General features: G+C 40.6%; 1 protein-coding gene across 1 annotated transcript in view; it reads right to left on the reverse strand.

The window, feature by feature from the left end:
- The window catches only part of cacna1db (calcium channel, voltage-dependent, L type, alpha 1D subunit, b), a 57,851-nt gene that overhangs the window by 25,730 nt on the left and 14,682 nt on the right, over window positions 1-17,439 (reverse strand). Inside the window, exons 4-9 of the mRNA XM_026333643.1 lie at window positions 6,929-7,068; window positions 6,082-6,224; window positions 4,908-5,060; window positions 3,827-4,023; window positions 1,127-1,230; window positions 739-908 (exon numbers count right to left, since the gene is read on the reverse strand). Of these exons, the coding sequence (XP_026189428.1) occupies window positions 739-908; window positions 1,127-1,230; window positions 3,827-4,023; window positions 4,908-5,060; window positions 6,082-6,224; window positions 6,929-7,068 (907 nt within the window). The remainder of the gene's footprint in view (window positions 1-738; window positions 909-1,126; window positions 1,231-3,826; window positions 4,024-4,907; window positions 5,061-6,081; window positions 6,225-6,928; window positions 7,069-17,439) is intronic.

Consider the following 17,439-nt stretch of genomic DNA (forward strand, 5'->3'; position numbering starts at 1 on the left):
CTAATCAGAAATGTACGTATGGAGAATTCTGTACTACTGACCATCTCGTCCTGTTCCCACAATAAGCCTGGTCCAGGTCAGAGTGAGCCTCATTTTCTCTCTCGTACATACACACACAGCCAAACATCCACATTTACCCATCTGTTGTCATGGTGACCAGGCCAAAGACAAGGCCATGGGGACGAAAGAAAGCAAAAAATGATAAGCACTGCTGTCGCCCACTTTCTTAGTGCAGCATCTGAATTCACCACCATTGCACAGTTTTCAAAGTCTTATTTCACAGAACTGTTGCACCACCCCAGAGTTTTTAAGAAACCCTGTAGGACTAAGCCTGGAAACAAAGCAAACCAGAGCGGCAGTAATATATTGAACTGGAGTACCCTCTAACTGTTATTGGATAGCAAATTCCTAGAAACAACCTGAGCAGAGCTCATGCCTGCACTGTTCTCTATAAATCGTGAGCATCTACATGTGCAATACATGAATTGGTATGCGTGCAACATTTACAGCCATATAGTTCTATTCCTGATCTATTTCACGGCAGCAGGAATACAGAAAATATGTAAGAACTCAGAAAAAATGACATATTTTATTGTTGAGTGTACATTTCTAAGGTGACATTTGTTCTTCTTCCACTATTGCTGGGACAAAGACGTGTGTAACATGATTCTAAAGGCAGAAAATGCCAAGGCTTGGCAAAGAGAGAGGAGCAGTATGAACTGAATGCAAGTGACTCACTATTACGCTTGCCCTCCTCATCTCCCTCCTCCTCGTTCTCAGGGTCGATGTCCTCGGCCTGGGTGATCCAGTCCAGGTAGCCTTTTAGGTCTTCCTCTAACTGCTGCTTCTCACGTAACTTCTGGAAGTCTCCCCGAGCCTTTGCCTTCTCTCGCTCTTTGGAAAACTCTCTGGACAATGCAGAGTGTAATGACAAAGATCGTACACGATCAGAAGAAAAGCACCAGAACGATCGATCCATCATCTCATTCGGTGTTAAGAGACAATTATGTGGTTTGAAAAATTTAAATATATTGAACCATATCCAACAAGTCTGAAAAGATTCATAGTGTGTGTAACAAATTTGTTCAGTTTAGCACAAAACAACATAGGCACACCCAACACTTACCCACTCAGCACACCCAAAACCAAGTTGAGAACAAAGAAGGATCCAAAAATGACCAAACTAACAAAGTAAACCCATGGCAGCTCAAAGCCCATTGCATCATTCATCTGCATGGAAACAAAAGCAGAGGAGGAACCTGCATAAGACATATTAAACTAAGTTTGTGTTTCATAATTGTATACGTATTCCTTTTTTATATCGTATATACTTCATTATTTCTATATTTCAGTCTTTGACACCAGTAATCCCATAGAGGCTCATGAAAAGCTCTATCACAAAATTACCTGATAGAAAAAAGGTCTCGTGTCATTTTATTTGTACTCCACAAATATATATATAAGAAGTAATTATATATACACATTATATAATATAATAATCAGCATAACTGAGCAGCATGTGAACATTTATTACACATAAATATTGAAAGTAAATAATAAAGTGCACTGTTGTGTCTGTGTCAGATTTCATGCTTTTGTACTTTCTGCAGTACAAAACCCATATGCAGCTCAGAGAGTCTCCTATGTGAGAGACAGTAACGAGTGAGAGGAAGTATCAGAAGATATTATTAGTGATGTGGATAAACTACAATGCTCAAGTGTCTCATAAGACACTAGGAGTTGAAACCCACACAACTGCACTTCTATTTAATTGCTAATTTTCCACCTAAAAGGAACCTACACCAGCTGGTACAACAGAGATGACAAAGTCTCAACTGTCACATAATCTAAAGTAAGGAAAGGTTCAAATGTTCTTTTTTAGCAGCCCTGCTATGCTGTTTAAATCTATAATGTTAAATAGAACCTAATTTTATTGATACATAATTTATATCTAAATTTCCTCTCAGGGACTATTAAACTCTATTTCATCAATAATATGCATCATTTAACAATTTTGTCCAGATTTCCCAGAATCACCATAGTTTCAAATATGCTGGAACAAACACATCTTTTGCAAGGTCCTATCACGATGAAACTTTAAAAAATTTAAAATACAGTGGGTACGGAAAGTATTCAGACCCCTTTAAATTTTTCGCTCTTTGTGTCATTGCAGCCATTTGCCAAAATCAAAAAAGTTCATTTTATTTCTCATTAATGTACACTCAGCACCCCATCTTGACAGAAAAAAACAGAAATGTAGAAATTTTTGCAAATTTATTAAAAAAGAAAAACTGAAATATCACATGGTCATAAGTATTCAGACCCTTTGCAGTGACACTCATATTTAACTCACATGCTGTCCATTTCTTCTGATCCTCCTTGAGATGGTTCTGCTCCTTCATTGGAGTCCAGCTGTGTTTAATTAAACTGATTGGACTTGATTAGGAAAGGCACACACCTGTCTATATAAGACCTTACAGCTCACAGTGCATGTCAGAGCAAATGAGAATCATGAGGTCGAAGGAACTGCCCAAGGAGCTCAGAGACAGAATTGTGGCAAGGCACAGATCTGGCCAAGGTTACAAAAGAATTTCTGCAGCACTCAAGGTTCCTAAGAGCACAGTGGCCTCCATAATCCTCAAATGGAAAAAGTTTGGGACGACCAGAACTCTTCCTAGACCTGGCCGTCCAGCCAAACTGAGCAATCGTGGGAGAAGAGCCTTGGTGAGACAAGTAAAGAAGAACCCAAAGATCACTGTGGCTGAGCTCCAGAGATGCAGTAGGGAGATGGGAGAAAGTTCCACAAAGTCAACTATCACTGCAGCCCTCCACCAGTCGGGGCTTTATGGCAGAGTGGCCTGACGGAAGCCTCTCCTCAGTGCAAGACACATGAAAGCCTGCATAGAGTTTGCCAAAAACCACATGAAGGACTCCCAGACTATGAGAAATAAGATTCTCTGGTCTGATGAGACCAAGATTGAACTTTTTGGTGTTAATTCTAAGCGGCATGTGTGGAGAAAACCAGGCACTGCTCATCACCTGCCCAATACAATCCCTACAGTGAAACATGGTGGTGGGAGCATCATGTTGTGGGGGTGTTTTTCAGCTGCAGGGACAGGACGACTGGTTGCAATTGAAGGAAAGATGAATGTGGCCAAGTACAGAAATATCTTGGAAGAAAACCTCTTCCAGAGTGCTCAGGACCTCAGACTGGGCCGAAGGTTCACCTTTCAACAGGACAATGACCCTAAGCACACAGCTAAAATAACAAAGGAGTGGCTTCGGAACAACTCTGTGACCGTTCTTGACTGGCCCAGCCAGAGCCCTGACCTAAACCCAATTGAGCATCTCTGGAGAGACCTGAAAATGGCTGTCCACCAACGTTCACCATCCAACCTGACAGAACTGGAGAGGATCTGCAAGGAAGAATGGCAGAGGATCCCCAAATCCAGGTGTGAAAAACTTGTTGCATCATTCCCAAGAAGACTCATGGCTGTACTAGCTCAAAAGGGTGCTTCTACTCAATACTGAGCACAGGGTCTGAATACTTATGACCATGTGATATTTCAGTTTTTCTTTTTTAATAAATTTGCAAAAATTTATACATTTGTGTTTTTTTCTGTCAAGATGGGGTGCTGAGTGTACATTAATGAGAAATAAAATGAACTTTTTTGATTTTGGCAAATGGCTGCAATGACACAAAGAGTGAAAAATTTAAAGGGGTCTGAATACTTTCCGTACCCACTGTATATTGATTAATAAAGCACCAATACGACGCCTCATTAGAGTATCATTAGAGTAGTTTTGATGCAGAGTGGCAGGTTACCCAGTAGAGAACATCTGTCCAGCCCTCCATGGTGATGCACTGGAACACGGTGAGCATGGCAAACAAAAAGTTGTCAAAGTTGGTGATGCCATTGTTGGGACCTTGCCAGCCCTCTCTGCAAACTGTACCATTGAGCAGGCAGTGACGGCCATGCCCTGATATTGCACATGGTGCGGACTCTTCTTCTGCGAGGGCACCTGTGGGGTATAGAGACGGACAGCTGGATCTATTATTTATTAACTTAATTAAACCCACTGACACTAATGCCCCCCCCCCTTGTTTTAATATCTTTCACATATTAAGTATAATATCTATTGTCTGTTATCTATTTTAATTGAAATCACAGGATGTATTAATAAAATCATATAAATAATCAGCAATCAGTATAACCAATTATACAGAGCTCCAGATCACACCATCACTACTAGATCATCTCAAATCATGGGACCTTCATGTAAGCACTGCAGATTATTAAAATCAACAAGTGCCTTTCTCAGGGACAGCTCAACAGACACAAAGCAAGAGAAGATTAAAGGGAGACTCCATCTCACTCTGTCCTGACCTCTCAGATTAAGCCTACAACGCTTCTCCTGACATTCAAAAGGAAACAGATCAAAACTGAAAGGGAAAAAGGAAGAGACATGGTGAAAGGTATAGTAGAGGGATGATAGAGAGAGTGACGCTCCATGAAAATTGCTGTCATTTTCCTCCAAAGTCCCTCCGTCCCTTCAGATCCTTTTCTCCTCTCAGTCAACCATCTGAGGATATGACTGTGTGCACACTTATTAAATTAAATTAATGACCGACAACTGTCCATCGGTTTCTTGACTAATTCCACCACAGTGGAAACAATGGTTGAGTAAGGGTCAAGCGTGTTTACATAATAGCCAGATAACAGTCATTTAATCCCTGTGTTTAATTCTCCATCTGCTGCTAAGTCCTGTTTTCAGCAGCTTGTCACCATTCACATACGAGCAACATGTGTCCATTCACTGTCAGAGATTATATCCTATACCTAGTCTCGTAAGCTAAGATGAACAGTATACGCACGAACCAGACAATAGTATCAAAACCCTCTAACCTGTTTTTGTCACGTAACATGTGGCGTGCATTTTGCCGATGAAGAGTTCCAGGCCGATGATGGCATAGATGATAATGACAAAGAGGACGAGCAGAGCAATGTGAAGCAGGGGAACCATGGCTTTAATAATGGAGTTTAAAACCACCTGTAAACCTGGAATCAACATATGATCCAAAGTCAGAAGCATACACAGAAAAAAAAATTATTTCCTTATTTTAATTGATGAACTAAGCGAATATTAAATATATTGGGCTCTAGACTAATAAATGACCTTGAGCTGTGGGGAGGAATAATGTAAGTAGCATTTTCAACATATTTTAGACAAAACAAATGACATTTGAAAACATTTGTTAGCCAATTGCCAGTTATCACACCCAGATTATTTTTCTGCACATTGGTCAATTCTAAAACAGGCTGTTTTTCCTTTTATTTAATGAATCCATTTGTTTCATTTAGATTGACTAACAGATGAATTTACTGATATTCTCTATTCTCTAGTAGAAGCTCAGCCAGATGTTGGTAGCTGGAACTTGGGCAACTGTCTGTGTAAATTCTAGAGTAGAAAAACAACAACAAAATGCACAAAAAAAGCAAACAGATGCACATTCACAGGAACACAGTTCCTCCAGTCTATCTGTCATAGTGCCATCAGCTGGTTTCACCAAGTTTCATGAACTCTGAACTGGCATGAAAGGCAGCAAACTGCCTCCTGTGGTATCAGCAAACAAACAAGTCCAAATATCACGGCTTAATTAAACTGCACAGACCACCCCACAGTGACAAACATTAACCTAGAACAGGAAGGAAAATGTCATTTCAGCTCATTTCAACTTCATCTTCCCCAGACATCCTTTCCTCCTTGCGGCCGGTGAAAGATAAGTTGCTATGGAAACTCTAAGAATGCAGACACATGAGGGCAACTTCATCTAAGGTCAAATGCTGAAAACAGAAACAGTGAAGAAGGAACATGAGCAATAAAGGAACTGGGCAGAACAGCTGAATCTTAAATAATAAAATAATGACGTTTCCATTATCTGGGCTGTTTGACTGACAGCTACTTTATGACCGTATTAGTTTTATTGCAGTTTGGTGACCTAACAAAAAGTCCAACCTAAATCCTCAAAACATCAAACCAATTAGACGACTAATAAAAAACAGCCCTGTGTTAACTCACTGGGAACTCCAGAGACAAGGCGAAGGGGTCGGAGCACGCGAAAGGCTCGGAGGGCCTTGACGTCAAACCCCCCAGGTTTGCCTCCAGACTGGCCGCCAGAGTCAGCGTCTTTGGTTATCATCTCCAGAACCACACTGAACAACCTGCAGAGGAAACAGAGAATTGGAGTGAGAGAGGGGGACGCGAAGGAGAAAGGGCAAGGAAGCAGAAGTTTGAAAGAGGAGAGAAAGTGCAATATGAGAGACGGCGAAGGGGAAAATAAAGCAAGAGATCAGCACAAATAAGCGAGAAAGCAAAAGACAAAGTCATTTGTGTTCGTTTGTGTTCATTGTATGTGTGTCCACATTTCTGTGTACATGCACCTTTGTGTGTACATGTGAGCTTATATACACAGTTATGTGTGTGTCCTTTATGGCTCTCAATATTTACATTCAGTTTTCACACCTCATCAGTTTGCTTTCAAGTCTGGGGCCAGGTGGTCTGCTGATAACATCACATTAAACAAGGCCATGCACAGTACGTATATACGTGAGAGCAGGTGCCTGGTATTGGCCTTCCCCACTGGTCACCAGTGGTGACCACTGGTCATGTTTCCAGTTAGAGTGAGTCTCCAGCAAATGAATGTAAGTGAATGTAAAGTCGAAAACAAACATTAGCATGTGTGTTGTCATGCATATGTGTATCCCACATTATTGTCGTCTTGCCACTAGACCTTATGAGAATGAGAAGCAGCTGTGCATGTAAACACAGAGAATGGTTTAAGGTTAAGTGTGTATAAGCAATAATCTCACAGTGTGTGCGTGTGCTTTTAGATACCGTGCATGTTACGTGCTGTTCATGAACTCACCCCACTATGACGATGACAAAGTCCAGCATATTCCAGCCGTTTCTGACGTAGGAGTTTTGGTGCATGACCAGGCCATAGGCAATAATCTTCAGAAATGTCTCTATGGTGAAAATGATCAGGAAGGCATATTCCACTGTTTCCTGCATTGAGAGAAGGGAGGTAGGAAAGAAGGAAGAGAAATTAAAGAGAATAGAAGAAGCAGTTTATCCGTCCAAGTTTGCTAAAACTTTACCTCAAACTTTAAGTCAGATGAATAATGTGCATGCGAGTTGTCAAAATAATATGCAGATGCAATGATTCAGACAGATACAGCAAATACAGCAAAGGAGCAAAAATATTCCCTAGTTACCACAACAGTTGGCATGGCAACAGATTTTTTTTTTCCTTTTTTTTGTCTTTTCAAAGCCAACATAAAAGTAGCTTTGATTTGACTTTAATCCGCAGCTTCATGCAGCTACGTTCAGGTCTTCAACAAATCGCCAGTTAAAGAAAACTGGATTCTTCATCATTTCTAATGTCTCACTCACACTTAGCTCCCCCACAATAGGCACTCTACTCCGCAGGTTCTTGTGGCTTGGCACTTTCACCTAATCGACCCTGCAAGCTGAGCTTTAATTTGCACATCACCTGGTGCTGACACAAGCAGACACACAATGATCCAGATGGATTGAGTTAACTCTGGTGTATATTTGTGGTTGCACAGGTCATTGTGCAGCCTGTATCTCTGTGCGTGCGTTTGTTGTTACAGTATTCGTGTATGCAATAAGGCTTAGGGACGCAGCAAGAATAGCAGCAGCGATGATGCCGAGAGACGAGAGTGAGGAAAAGGAAGAGAGATAAGGGATGAATTTACCAGATCTGAAATCTACATGCATGGAAGGAAGTGGATCTCATGAGTGGGTGGAGTGAATGTTTGGCTGGAGGTATATGTGTCACGTCCTATTTTCTGAGTGCTGAGAGCCTTAATGTGATAGCGATTTGGCCTGGGTTGTTTTGCACTACAAACTCATGCAGGTCTTAGGAATGTTTGGAAAAAATGATCTTTTGTGAGATGCAAGTGTTCTGGAAACATGGAGGTACTTTCTGTGTACAAATAACCATTGCCAGTAGTTTTTAACTTACTGCTGGTTAAATACACATGCATGCCTTCAGATCTTACATCCAGTGGGTAGTTTTTCTTTGCTGATTCTGGTTGAAAATGACAAATAATGTGTAAGTTCATGTTTTCTATTGATTTAAAAATGTGAATAGCTTTATGCATTGATAAAAAAAAAACAAAAAAACTAATTCAAACCTCATAAAAACTTCAACAAAAAAAAAGATGGCTGCCACCATCATAGCAGCAGAACTAAAGCTCATAAAATATCTTTTGACAGCTCAAGGTTTTTTTGTTTTGTTTTTTTTAAATCAAGCAGCAGTTTTGTGAAACACGCACCACTGGACTTTTATGGTGACCTGTATAAAATATAGCCCATATGCCTTCAACCACATTATGATGCATTCAGGTAATATTCATAAACACAGCACAGGAAGTGACTTATTTAACATTTGTAGTTTGGAATAAAAAAGAAGACCTTGGTGTTAGCAATGACCAGTAACAGTCAAAGAGGATGAACATGAGGAAAACACAAAAGAGAGAAGCTGCAGTATTGACTGTGACAGATGATTTCTGGGAATTTAGAGCAGAAACACCAAAGGACCTGACTGCTAAGTAATAAAAATATTCATGGTGAAAACATGTCATCCCAAAGATGAAAACTCCTCAGCCATAATATATCTTCTGCTGCATCATCAGCATGTTTCCATGGTAACAATGTGTCTGCTGACGGCAACTAGTCCCTGAATCTGGACATTTCCACACACGTCTACTTACTGTGCTTACACATTGTTTCACTTTCTCACCTCCACTTCCCTTCTCTCATACAGACAGACCTTTCTTCTCTCCTACGTATCTCTCTCTGCTGTCCCTTACTGGGTTCTCCCACCTACCCCCTCTCTCTCGCTCTGTCTCCGTCAATGTAAAGGTTAGTGAGTTGGCAGGTTCCAAGGCCCATTAAGCTAAGAACTTATGTTGGTTTAGGACACAAACATACTCGCACAGTCTCACAGAGACAAGCAAAGACTGACAGGCGATGAGAGACACCACAACAGTAACATGCGCATCCAGACTTCACACCCACAAAGGGGGGCAGAGAAACCTGCAGTAATAGAAGGATACTTCTGAGCAGCAAGCCAAGCAGACAGACAGTTCCACACAGGGATTATAGACACTCCTGGCAATTGTCACTTAGAGATAGCCACAGTTGGAACAGCAGCCCTTGTGATACAATAACATCATAGTTTCCACCACTGTTTCTTTTTTTTTTAACACCTGTGTGTATATTTTTATGGATGCTGACTTTAAATGAAGTCCTACTCTGCTCTAAAATGTGTTCAGCTTATTGTTACTTCATTAGCATGTTGGATCTTCACATACAGTCCATTATTCTTGTGGTAATGCTGTTCACAGCCACACTGTCTTGCCGGAAAACAATAATATAATTTTGACAGAAATAGCCACATACCCAAGCCTACTCAATACTCACTGTGATGGATGAATGTGTGATCAATCGCACAAGGCTGCCATTTTACTTCCTTACTAGACAGGTGTTCCTAGAAGGGAGAAAACGAGCTCAAGACTGAAAAGACTGACTGAAAGATGTAAGTAGTGTCTGCTAAATATTCAGCAGCGATGTGAAATATACTCAATTCATTCTCAACGTACCAAAACACACAAACTCACCACTATGGTTCTTTAATACTGCAAAATGGCCCAGATGCTTTAGATTACCACACGCAGCTGCCATGTCAATGCCATGTAAATATTTTTCTACAATGACTGTGCCTTTGTTTGGCTACTAGTAGTAAAATGGCGTAAGCTGAGTGGTGTGCCGTTACAGAAGCTGGGTGATGACCCGTTTAGGTCAACAAGCACCATGAGCTGTTTCACACTGATAAGAGCTGTTAAAGCACAAATGAACACACACCTGCCTCTAGCCAATTTAACATTCTTGCTCCATCCTCTGGTTGTTTACATTGGTCTGAAATGTCCGCTCTTCTGCTTAGTGAACAGCTGACAAAGTGTGCGTGTGTGTGTGTGTGTGTGCGTGTGTGTGTGTGTGTGTGTATAGCTGTCTTTGTGTTTCTCAATCTCTCAATGTATTCAGGTTGCAATCCAGAAGTAATGAACAGGACTACACCTGAATAATGAAGATTACTACAGGACAATGGACACACACACACACACACACAAACACATACACACACACACACACACACACACACACACACACACACACACAAATTATATACATGATCACAGAAAAAGCAGACAAAATATAGCAAGAATGAGAGCAGCAAACTGCAGACATGCATGCAATGCTGTTAATAAACGAAACACTTCCTGCAGCTGCCTCACAGTGAAGACGTAGCAGCAATTATTTTCAAAATTTTATACCATTTAATTGAGATGAAGTATATAAGACGTCTTAGTGAAAAAAAAATAAGTGAAATAAACTGAACAGGTTTAGTAAGAACAGTTCAAGTATTTTAACCATTTTAATACATTTTATGTTAATAAAACAAAAACAAAATGAAATCCTGCTCTTTCTCTAATTTGACAAGCAAATGTAGATCCATCTGAAAATAGTTCTGCACTCAAGCCCATGGTTTAGGAAAATAATCATACGAGGAGACTAATGTAACTTCTCCTCCCCTCCTGAGGATTCAAGAATGGATTTAATAAGTATAGGCAGAAAAGTAATAGTCAGCCCTCTGCCCTGTTATATCCCTCATGACAGCTATAATACACATGGCATGATGTTACGTAAATATTAAATCCCTTTTATCTTTTACGTCCCTGGGTCCTTCCTTGATAGGAAAACTGAATGAGTGTAACAGGGACTGCAGGCCTAAAGCTGTTTCTGCATGGGAGGACTAGAGTGGGGTCAAGGGCTGATCAGGATTCAGGCACCTGAACCCTGCCAAGCCTTTTCTCTAGATGTTGTCATCCTATTGTAATTGTGAAAGAGATACTCCAATGACCTGAACAGGCTATAGAGTTGTTGTTGTATTTAGTTGTTTCTTTCTATGGAAAATGTGCATCCAAGCAATTAAACTTTATTTTGGCCTATTGCTCGTGTTTCCAGGTGCAGGCTCGGTGAACACTGCACCACTGCATCGTGGTAGTTTTCTTCTGTATGGCAGCGATAGGGAAAATGTTGCCATGGAAATCAGGCCAGTGTCATGTGTGGGCAGAGAGTAAGACTTGAAGTTGGGATAGTCAAGATAACTGGTTTTGAAACAGCATACTGGGTCAGACAAACAAAACTGAGGACAACTGGAAATCCACTTTCACAAACCTCTCTCTGGAAATAGATTGTTTTCACTTTTTAAGTGCTTGGGGTATCAATCGCTAATGTAACCTCTTCCTATATGTTTCAGGATGTGTTTCTCTTGAATGACAGGGTTTGCCTTAGTTTTTGTATGATGCCCTGCCAGCTCCAGCTCCACACAGGTTCCACCCACACTGGCCAAATCTGGATTTTCTGGCTCCAGGAAACACGTGGCAGTGAGTGATAATCCCCAAGTACAGACTCTAAGTCCCTTCAGAAAACTATGAAAAAAAAAATATCCATATGCATTATGCACGTGTTTTACAAGAACTGGTTGTCGCTTGAGTCAAGTTTGTGCTGCTTTCCCTTAAACTTTGTCTTGTATGGCTGTGAGATGTGGTTAGGTGGTCATAGAGCACAGCACAACATGGGTCCATGCACCGGAAGCAGAGAGACAGCGACAAAGCTTAATTGATTTAAGAAAGTGCGGTGGATCCTATAAGCTCCAAAATCCTCTGATTTGGGAGCCGGACAAGAAAATTTGGTTGCTTGAGTTAAAGCCAAGAGAGCTCACAGTCTCTGTGCAGAGGAAGAACAAAATGTCCTGATTATGTTTTGCATTCACAGAGACTGTGGAGCATGCTTTCAGTCAGGAGAAGTCAATAATTGTCTGCTTGGTTTGGGTTATAAACACTCAGAGTAGTGCCAGTGAAATGAAAGAATCAGGGTTCTGCACTAATTGAACCATTAGAGTGGCTAAACCACAGTTATTACTGGGCTCTTTGTGCTATGGACCATACAGAAGATGAATTAACTGCTGGTGCTGCTTTACTTCATAAAGTAAAACTAGCTACTTATATCCTGCCACATTTTACTGCAATAGAAAACCCCAAAAAGCAACTTTATGTTCAGTGGTTGTGATTGATCGACGCAATGATATCCTAACACATTAGTGATGTGTCCTAAAAAGCCAAAGCACAACAATATTCATCTACAGCTATTGTGTCACATGATGAGTCAGTGCAAACAATCAGTCTGGTTGATGTTACTATAATCTCAGTTACACACTTTTAATATCGACATTAAACACCAAACGTGGCTTTTATCAGGGGAAAATGTAAACTGGCTTAATGTGAAGCTTCTGATTGAGAATTTGTCATGGATGGAAACATTATTTATTATACAATATTGAGTTTTTTTGTAGGTTTGACTTTGTCTTAGAAAACTACAACCTGCCAAAGAATTAGAGCAGACAGATAACTGCAGGGAGAAAAACAGGAGTAGAGTAGGAAAAAGGAGGAGGAGGAGAAAATGACGGCAGGCCAGGTAAAAAAAAAAAAGAAGAGATGACAGAAGGAAAGACAATCTGTGACAATGGGTGTTTTAAGGACACAGAAAAATAAGAAGGCTGAACTAGAATATGTCAGTTTATCATCCATCACCTCACTAATCGGTTTGTGAACCTTTGATGAACTCGGTGGAAACGTCTGTTCATTTAGACAAAAAGGCTAGAAGGGAAAAAAACACAGCAAATTTCTTCACAGACTTGTTTTGCATTTTGAAAAAGTAATCTAAAAAAATACTGATTATTCTCCAGCAAACCAAAACCTTAAATTAAAGAAAATTCTGTTCAGTGTTTCATTCCACAAAGCCTCAAAAAACCCCACACTGCATTATATCATCTGTGGTTACTGTATTACTGTACAGTCTCTTTTTCAAGAATTAACTGGTGTGTGTCCCCATTAAAAGAAACTGGTAGCAGCAGTGGAGAGTTGGCTGTAATCCTGGCAAGTGCCACATTATGTTGTGTGAATCATTGCAGTTATACTAACAAGCTGAATTTGTTCCACTGTCTCACTGCACATGACCACCTAATTAATTAGCTGCATGTGGTTTTATCTGTCTGATACAGTCATTTGTAATCCGTCTCGTAGATGCTGCAATGAGTTTTTATATACGGTATAACACTCCTGGTTGAATAGCAGGGTCCGTGTGTGTGTGTGTGTGTGTGTGTGTGTGTGTGTGTGTGTGTGTGTGTGCGCATACTTGCATTATGAGGACCATTTTCAGCATAATTCTATCGGAGTGAGGACATTTTGGCAAAGTGAAGACATTTTGGTCAGTCCTCACTTTTTCAGCCTCCTGTTTGAGGGTTAACACTTGGTTCTAGGGTAAAAACTCGGTTTAGGTCGGGGTTAAGGACTGAGGTTAGGCATTTAGGTGTGATGGTTTAGGTTAGGGTAGGAGTCTAGAGAATACTTTACGTCAATAAGTGTCCTCATAATAGACAGAAATACGAATATGTGTGTGTGAGTTAATGCATTCATACCAGAAAAAGTAAAAGGAGTACCAACTCAACACAAATATGATATTATAAATATGCAATGCAAACCAATGTGCTGTAATTAGCTAATTTGTTATTCAAAATATTACACATCTTGAGTTGGAATATAAGTGAAAACCAATTCACCAGTTGGGTTTTGTTAGATTTGATCCTCTTTTCACCAGACAGACTCCTTGAACCAAGAGCAACGTCTCTTTGACCGAATTATGAAAAACGAGTCTTTGATTATGTGTATTTTTATTTTCCTCTCCACTCTCTGCCTCCCTCACGTCTCCCAATCAGTCCTTGAGGACCTGTTGTTGTTCAACACACTGGTGTCTACTAAAATAGTGCAGGACAAAAGACTGTACAAATAGAAGTGTCTTTGCTGGTGACAGTTTCCATGTGGACATGGATTTTGACGGTGTTGAGTGTGTGCTCTTTCATTTCCATCTCTTTCAGGATCAACTTAAATATCTGATATAAAGACTGAGGACATTTTTGAATGACCTGTAAGACGCAATCAGTCAATGTTGGTTAAGGTTATTGTATCAAGAGTCAGACAGGCTGAGCCAAAGATTAACTGGAACTGAGGAAAGCTCAACTACTAAAATCGAATCACGCACAAATCAACACAAATACGCAGGTAGACAAATCCACTCATCAAAAAAGCCTGGCTAGGTTTACAGAAGTGTTTCATGCCACATAGTGAGCAACACAAATCCCCAGTTAGCCAAGGCTGAAAATAATCTGATGAGACTCAGCGATCCAGGGAGAATGAGGGTGAGAGCGGCAGCAGGTGACAGAGGTGGAGGTGTTAACTCCATAATAGATGTGCAGTAAAAAGTGGCATTTTGCACATGGCTGCTGTACTGACAAACACACATTATCTTTTCTGTCTGGTTCTTCATGCACGATATTGTATGTTAAAGATTCGATTTGAGCTGTTCAGATGACTGTATTACCTGTAACTCTGTGTAACAGTCCATGCAGTATAGAAATGTGTGTATGTGTGCGTGCTTAAATTGATCAGAGAGCAGGGCTGGCCCAGGAAGAGGGAGGGATAGTGAGAGCAGATGCAGGTTCACTCGATGCCACTACCCTGGGTGACGATAACACAAACTGACATAACACTCAATGCCATGTGGCTCAGACCAGTGTATGTGGTGTGTGTGTGTGTGTGTGTGTGTGTGTGTGTGTGTGTGTGTGTGTGTGTGTGTGTGTCTGTTCAATCTAACCCTGGTCATCACTCACCCCCACCCCACAGGATGGCATGCCATACTGCCCTGTGATGATGTCAGTCTGGGTCATATGATGTAAACAGGAAGTCATTAGAACCTTAAAGAGCATCTGTACTTATGTTTACTGTGTAAATAAGTAAACAAAGATGTGTATCTTATGTTTTTTAATACACAAACAATTCTAAAGCATGAATAAATCCTATAGCATGTAAACCAACTATACCAGTTATATCTTAATATTTTATTACTATTCTATTGAATCACACAAAAATGACACCAAAACATGTTTGTCATATTTTGTGTTGCCTCTGTCGTCTCACTGCTCATTACAGAGGGTGGCAGCATGTCCAGTGAATCAGCAACTACACCTGCTGACATCGGGAGAAATTAACACACTATTTTGTATTCATGAGAAAATTATACGTTTACAAGAATTACATGAATGTTGCTATTTTGTAGATATTTTTGAGAGAAACTAAAGTACTGGAAATGTTTGGTTTTAGATCTGACAGAGGAAGCTGATGAAAAGTCAAGAGATCATCAAAGTCATGAGGAGTCAACCTCTGGGCATGACTTAGATCTCAGGTCAATCCATCCTGTAGTTGTTAAGAGACTTCAGTCCAGACCAGAGTGAAGTGAATGAATACAGCAACACCTCTGCTAACCTTTTACATTCTGCACAAAAACCCTGCTTGTTATGCGTGAATATATTTTCTGTATGCCTCCACCTGTCTGTTGGTGAGTGTGTGTCAGTGGGCTAGTGTGTGCGTGAGGCCATGTGCATGTGAACAGGTGCATGTAGGTGAATCAGCCAGGCAGCCAGAAGCAGCTAATCAGCTCTTTGCTTCTGCTCCCAATGGTTTTAATAAGATTAATGAGGGCCAGCAAAGGCTGGGGATGTGCTGCTCATTGGTTCGCAGGCTGAACAAAGCAGCCACTGATGTCACCACCATTATTGCTCTTCTTAATCTCACAAAAAGACTAATGGGCGTGTTTTTCTCAAATTACAGCATCTGCCCTCTATCAGGCTGTCACATCAGCATTGATAGTGCAGCCCTTTGATCACCTCTAAGCTAACTTTATATTTTAAGCTTTCCTGAAAATGCTCAAATTAAAAGTAGGATTATAGAGAAAGACTGTTGATCATATCACAGCACACAGTAGGAACATCCATCCATCCATCCATTTTCTATACCCGCTTTTCCTGGCTCAGGGTCACGGGGATCTGCTGGAGCCTATCCCAGCTCTACAGTAGGAACAAGGGGCAATAAATGCAAAAATGTGATTTATATTGTCAGGCTCTCGCCTCTCCTTTGTAGCATGTCTGCTTTCTTCACATCTCTTCTTTCTGACATCCCTGTTACTCTGTCTTGCTTCTCTGTTTTTCTCTGTTTCTGTTTTTTTTTTCCCCGTTTTGTCTTTCAGCACTTCTCTCATCCTAGTTAGGAGAAATCAGCTATAAATACCAAGGAGAACACAGTAGCTGCTGCGTGGTTACCTGTGATCAAACCGCTATAAACCCAAATCAACAAATACAAATGAGTGTCCAACAGATGTGGCCAAAGAAAAGTTATTCTAACTCATTACTGACTAAAGACTGAAGAGGGAACATAAAGTAAAGCCACTTAAAAACAGTGCACAGGATGCATTGTTTCTGATCATTAACTCGTCTTTATCAAAGGAAGAACATCTTTGCTGGTACCTAAATTCTTCACCCTTACTACAGAGGGCACAGATTTCCAATCTGATTACATTTGTCACACCTAAAAATTGAAGCAGCCAAAGTGTCATCAGAGAAGAGATTTGAAACAAGGCTGACGTTGACTACCTGACTTAGTCGTGACTTGTCTCCAGATGAGTGTTAGAAAATGAAAAGATAAGTCACTTTATAACAATAGTGTCTATTCACAAATGCAGTGCCATTATGATGAAGTGTTTCCCCCATCACATGTCCCAAATATCACAAACAAGAAGAAAAACTGATCATCTTTGTCCAACTATTTGGTTTGTTCTGCTGTAGCTCTGTCTCAGCATCAGTACAGAGTTTATCGATGGTCCGGCAGCTGTGCCTTCCTGTTCTCTCTACCAATTTTTCAATTAAGCCCACACGAATCGTGAATATTCATAATCCTGATGTCAAAAGAGTGAGCATGGCCACAACAGCCAGTGTCTGTACTGGCTGACCAACAGAAGCCACTAATCCAGACTTGGTATTAAGATCTACAACTGTGGCAGCATCAGAGATCTGCCTCGGTATGAGCCAGTCATGTTTGATGATATGACCTCATCAGTGCACGTGTGTAGGTAAATGGCAATAAAGAAACTACAAATACACAGAAAACATACACACTAGTGCTGCTAAACAGGTAAGGAAAAAGTGTGTATCCTCACTTCTCCACCTGTCCCCTCTACATACTTTCTTTACTCCCCTCTCTTTTACTTTTTATTTCTATCTATCCATCTCTCATCCATCCCTCACATACATCCCCTTGTCTCCTTCCTCATTGTGTCTTTTTTTTCCCCATGCACTTATTGACTCCTCCTCACACTCCTCTCTCCTCGCTTTTCAGCTCT

Source organism: Mastacembelus armatus, chromosome 7, assembly GCF_900324485.2.
Source record: "Mastacembelus armatus chromosome 7, fMasArm1.2, whole genome shotgun sequence".
NCBI lineage: Eukaryota > Metazoa > Chordata > Actinopteri > Synbranchiformes > Mastacembelidae > Mastacembelus > Mastacembelus armatus.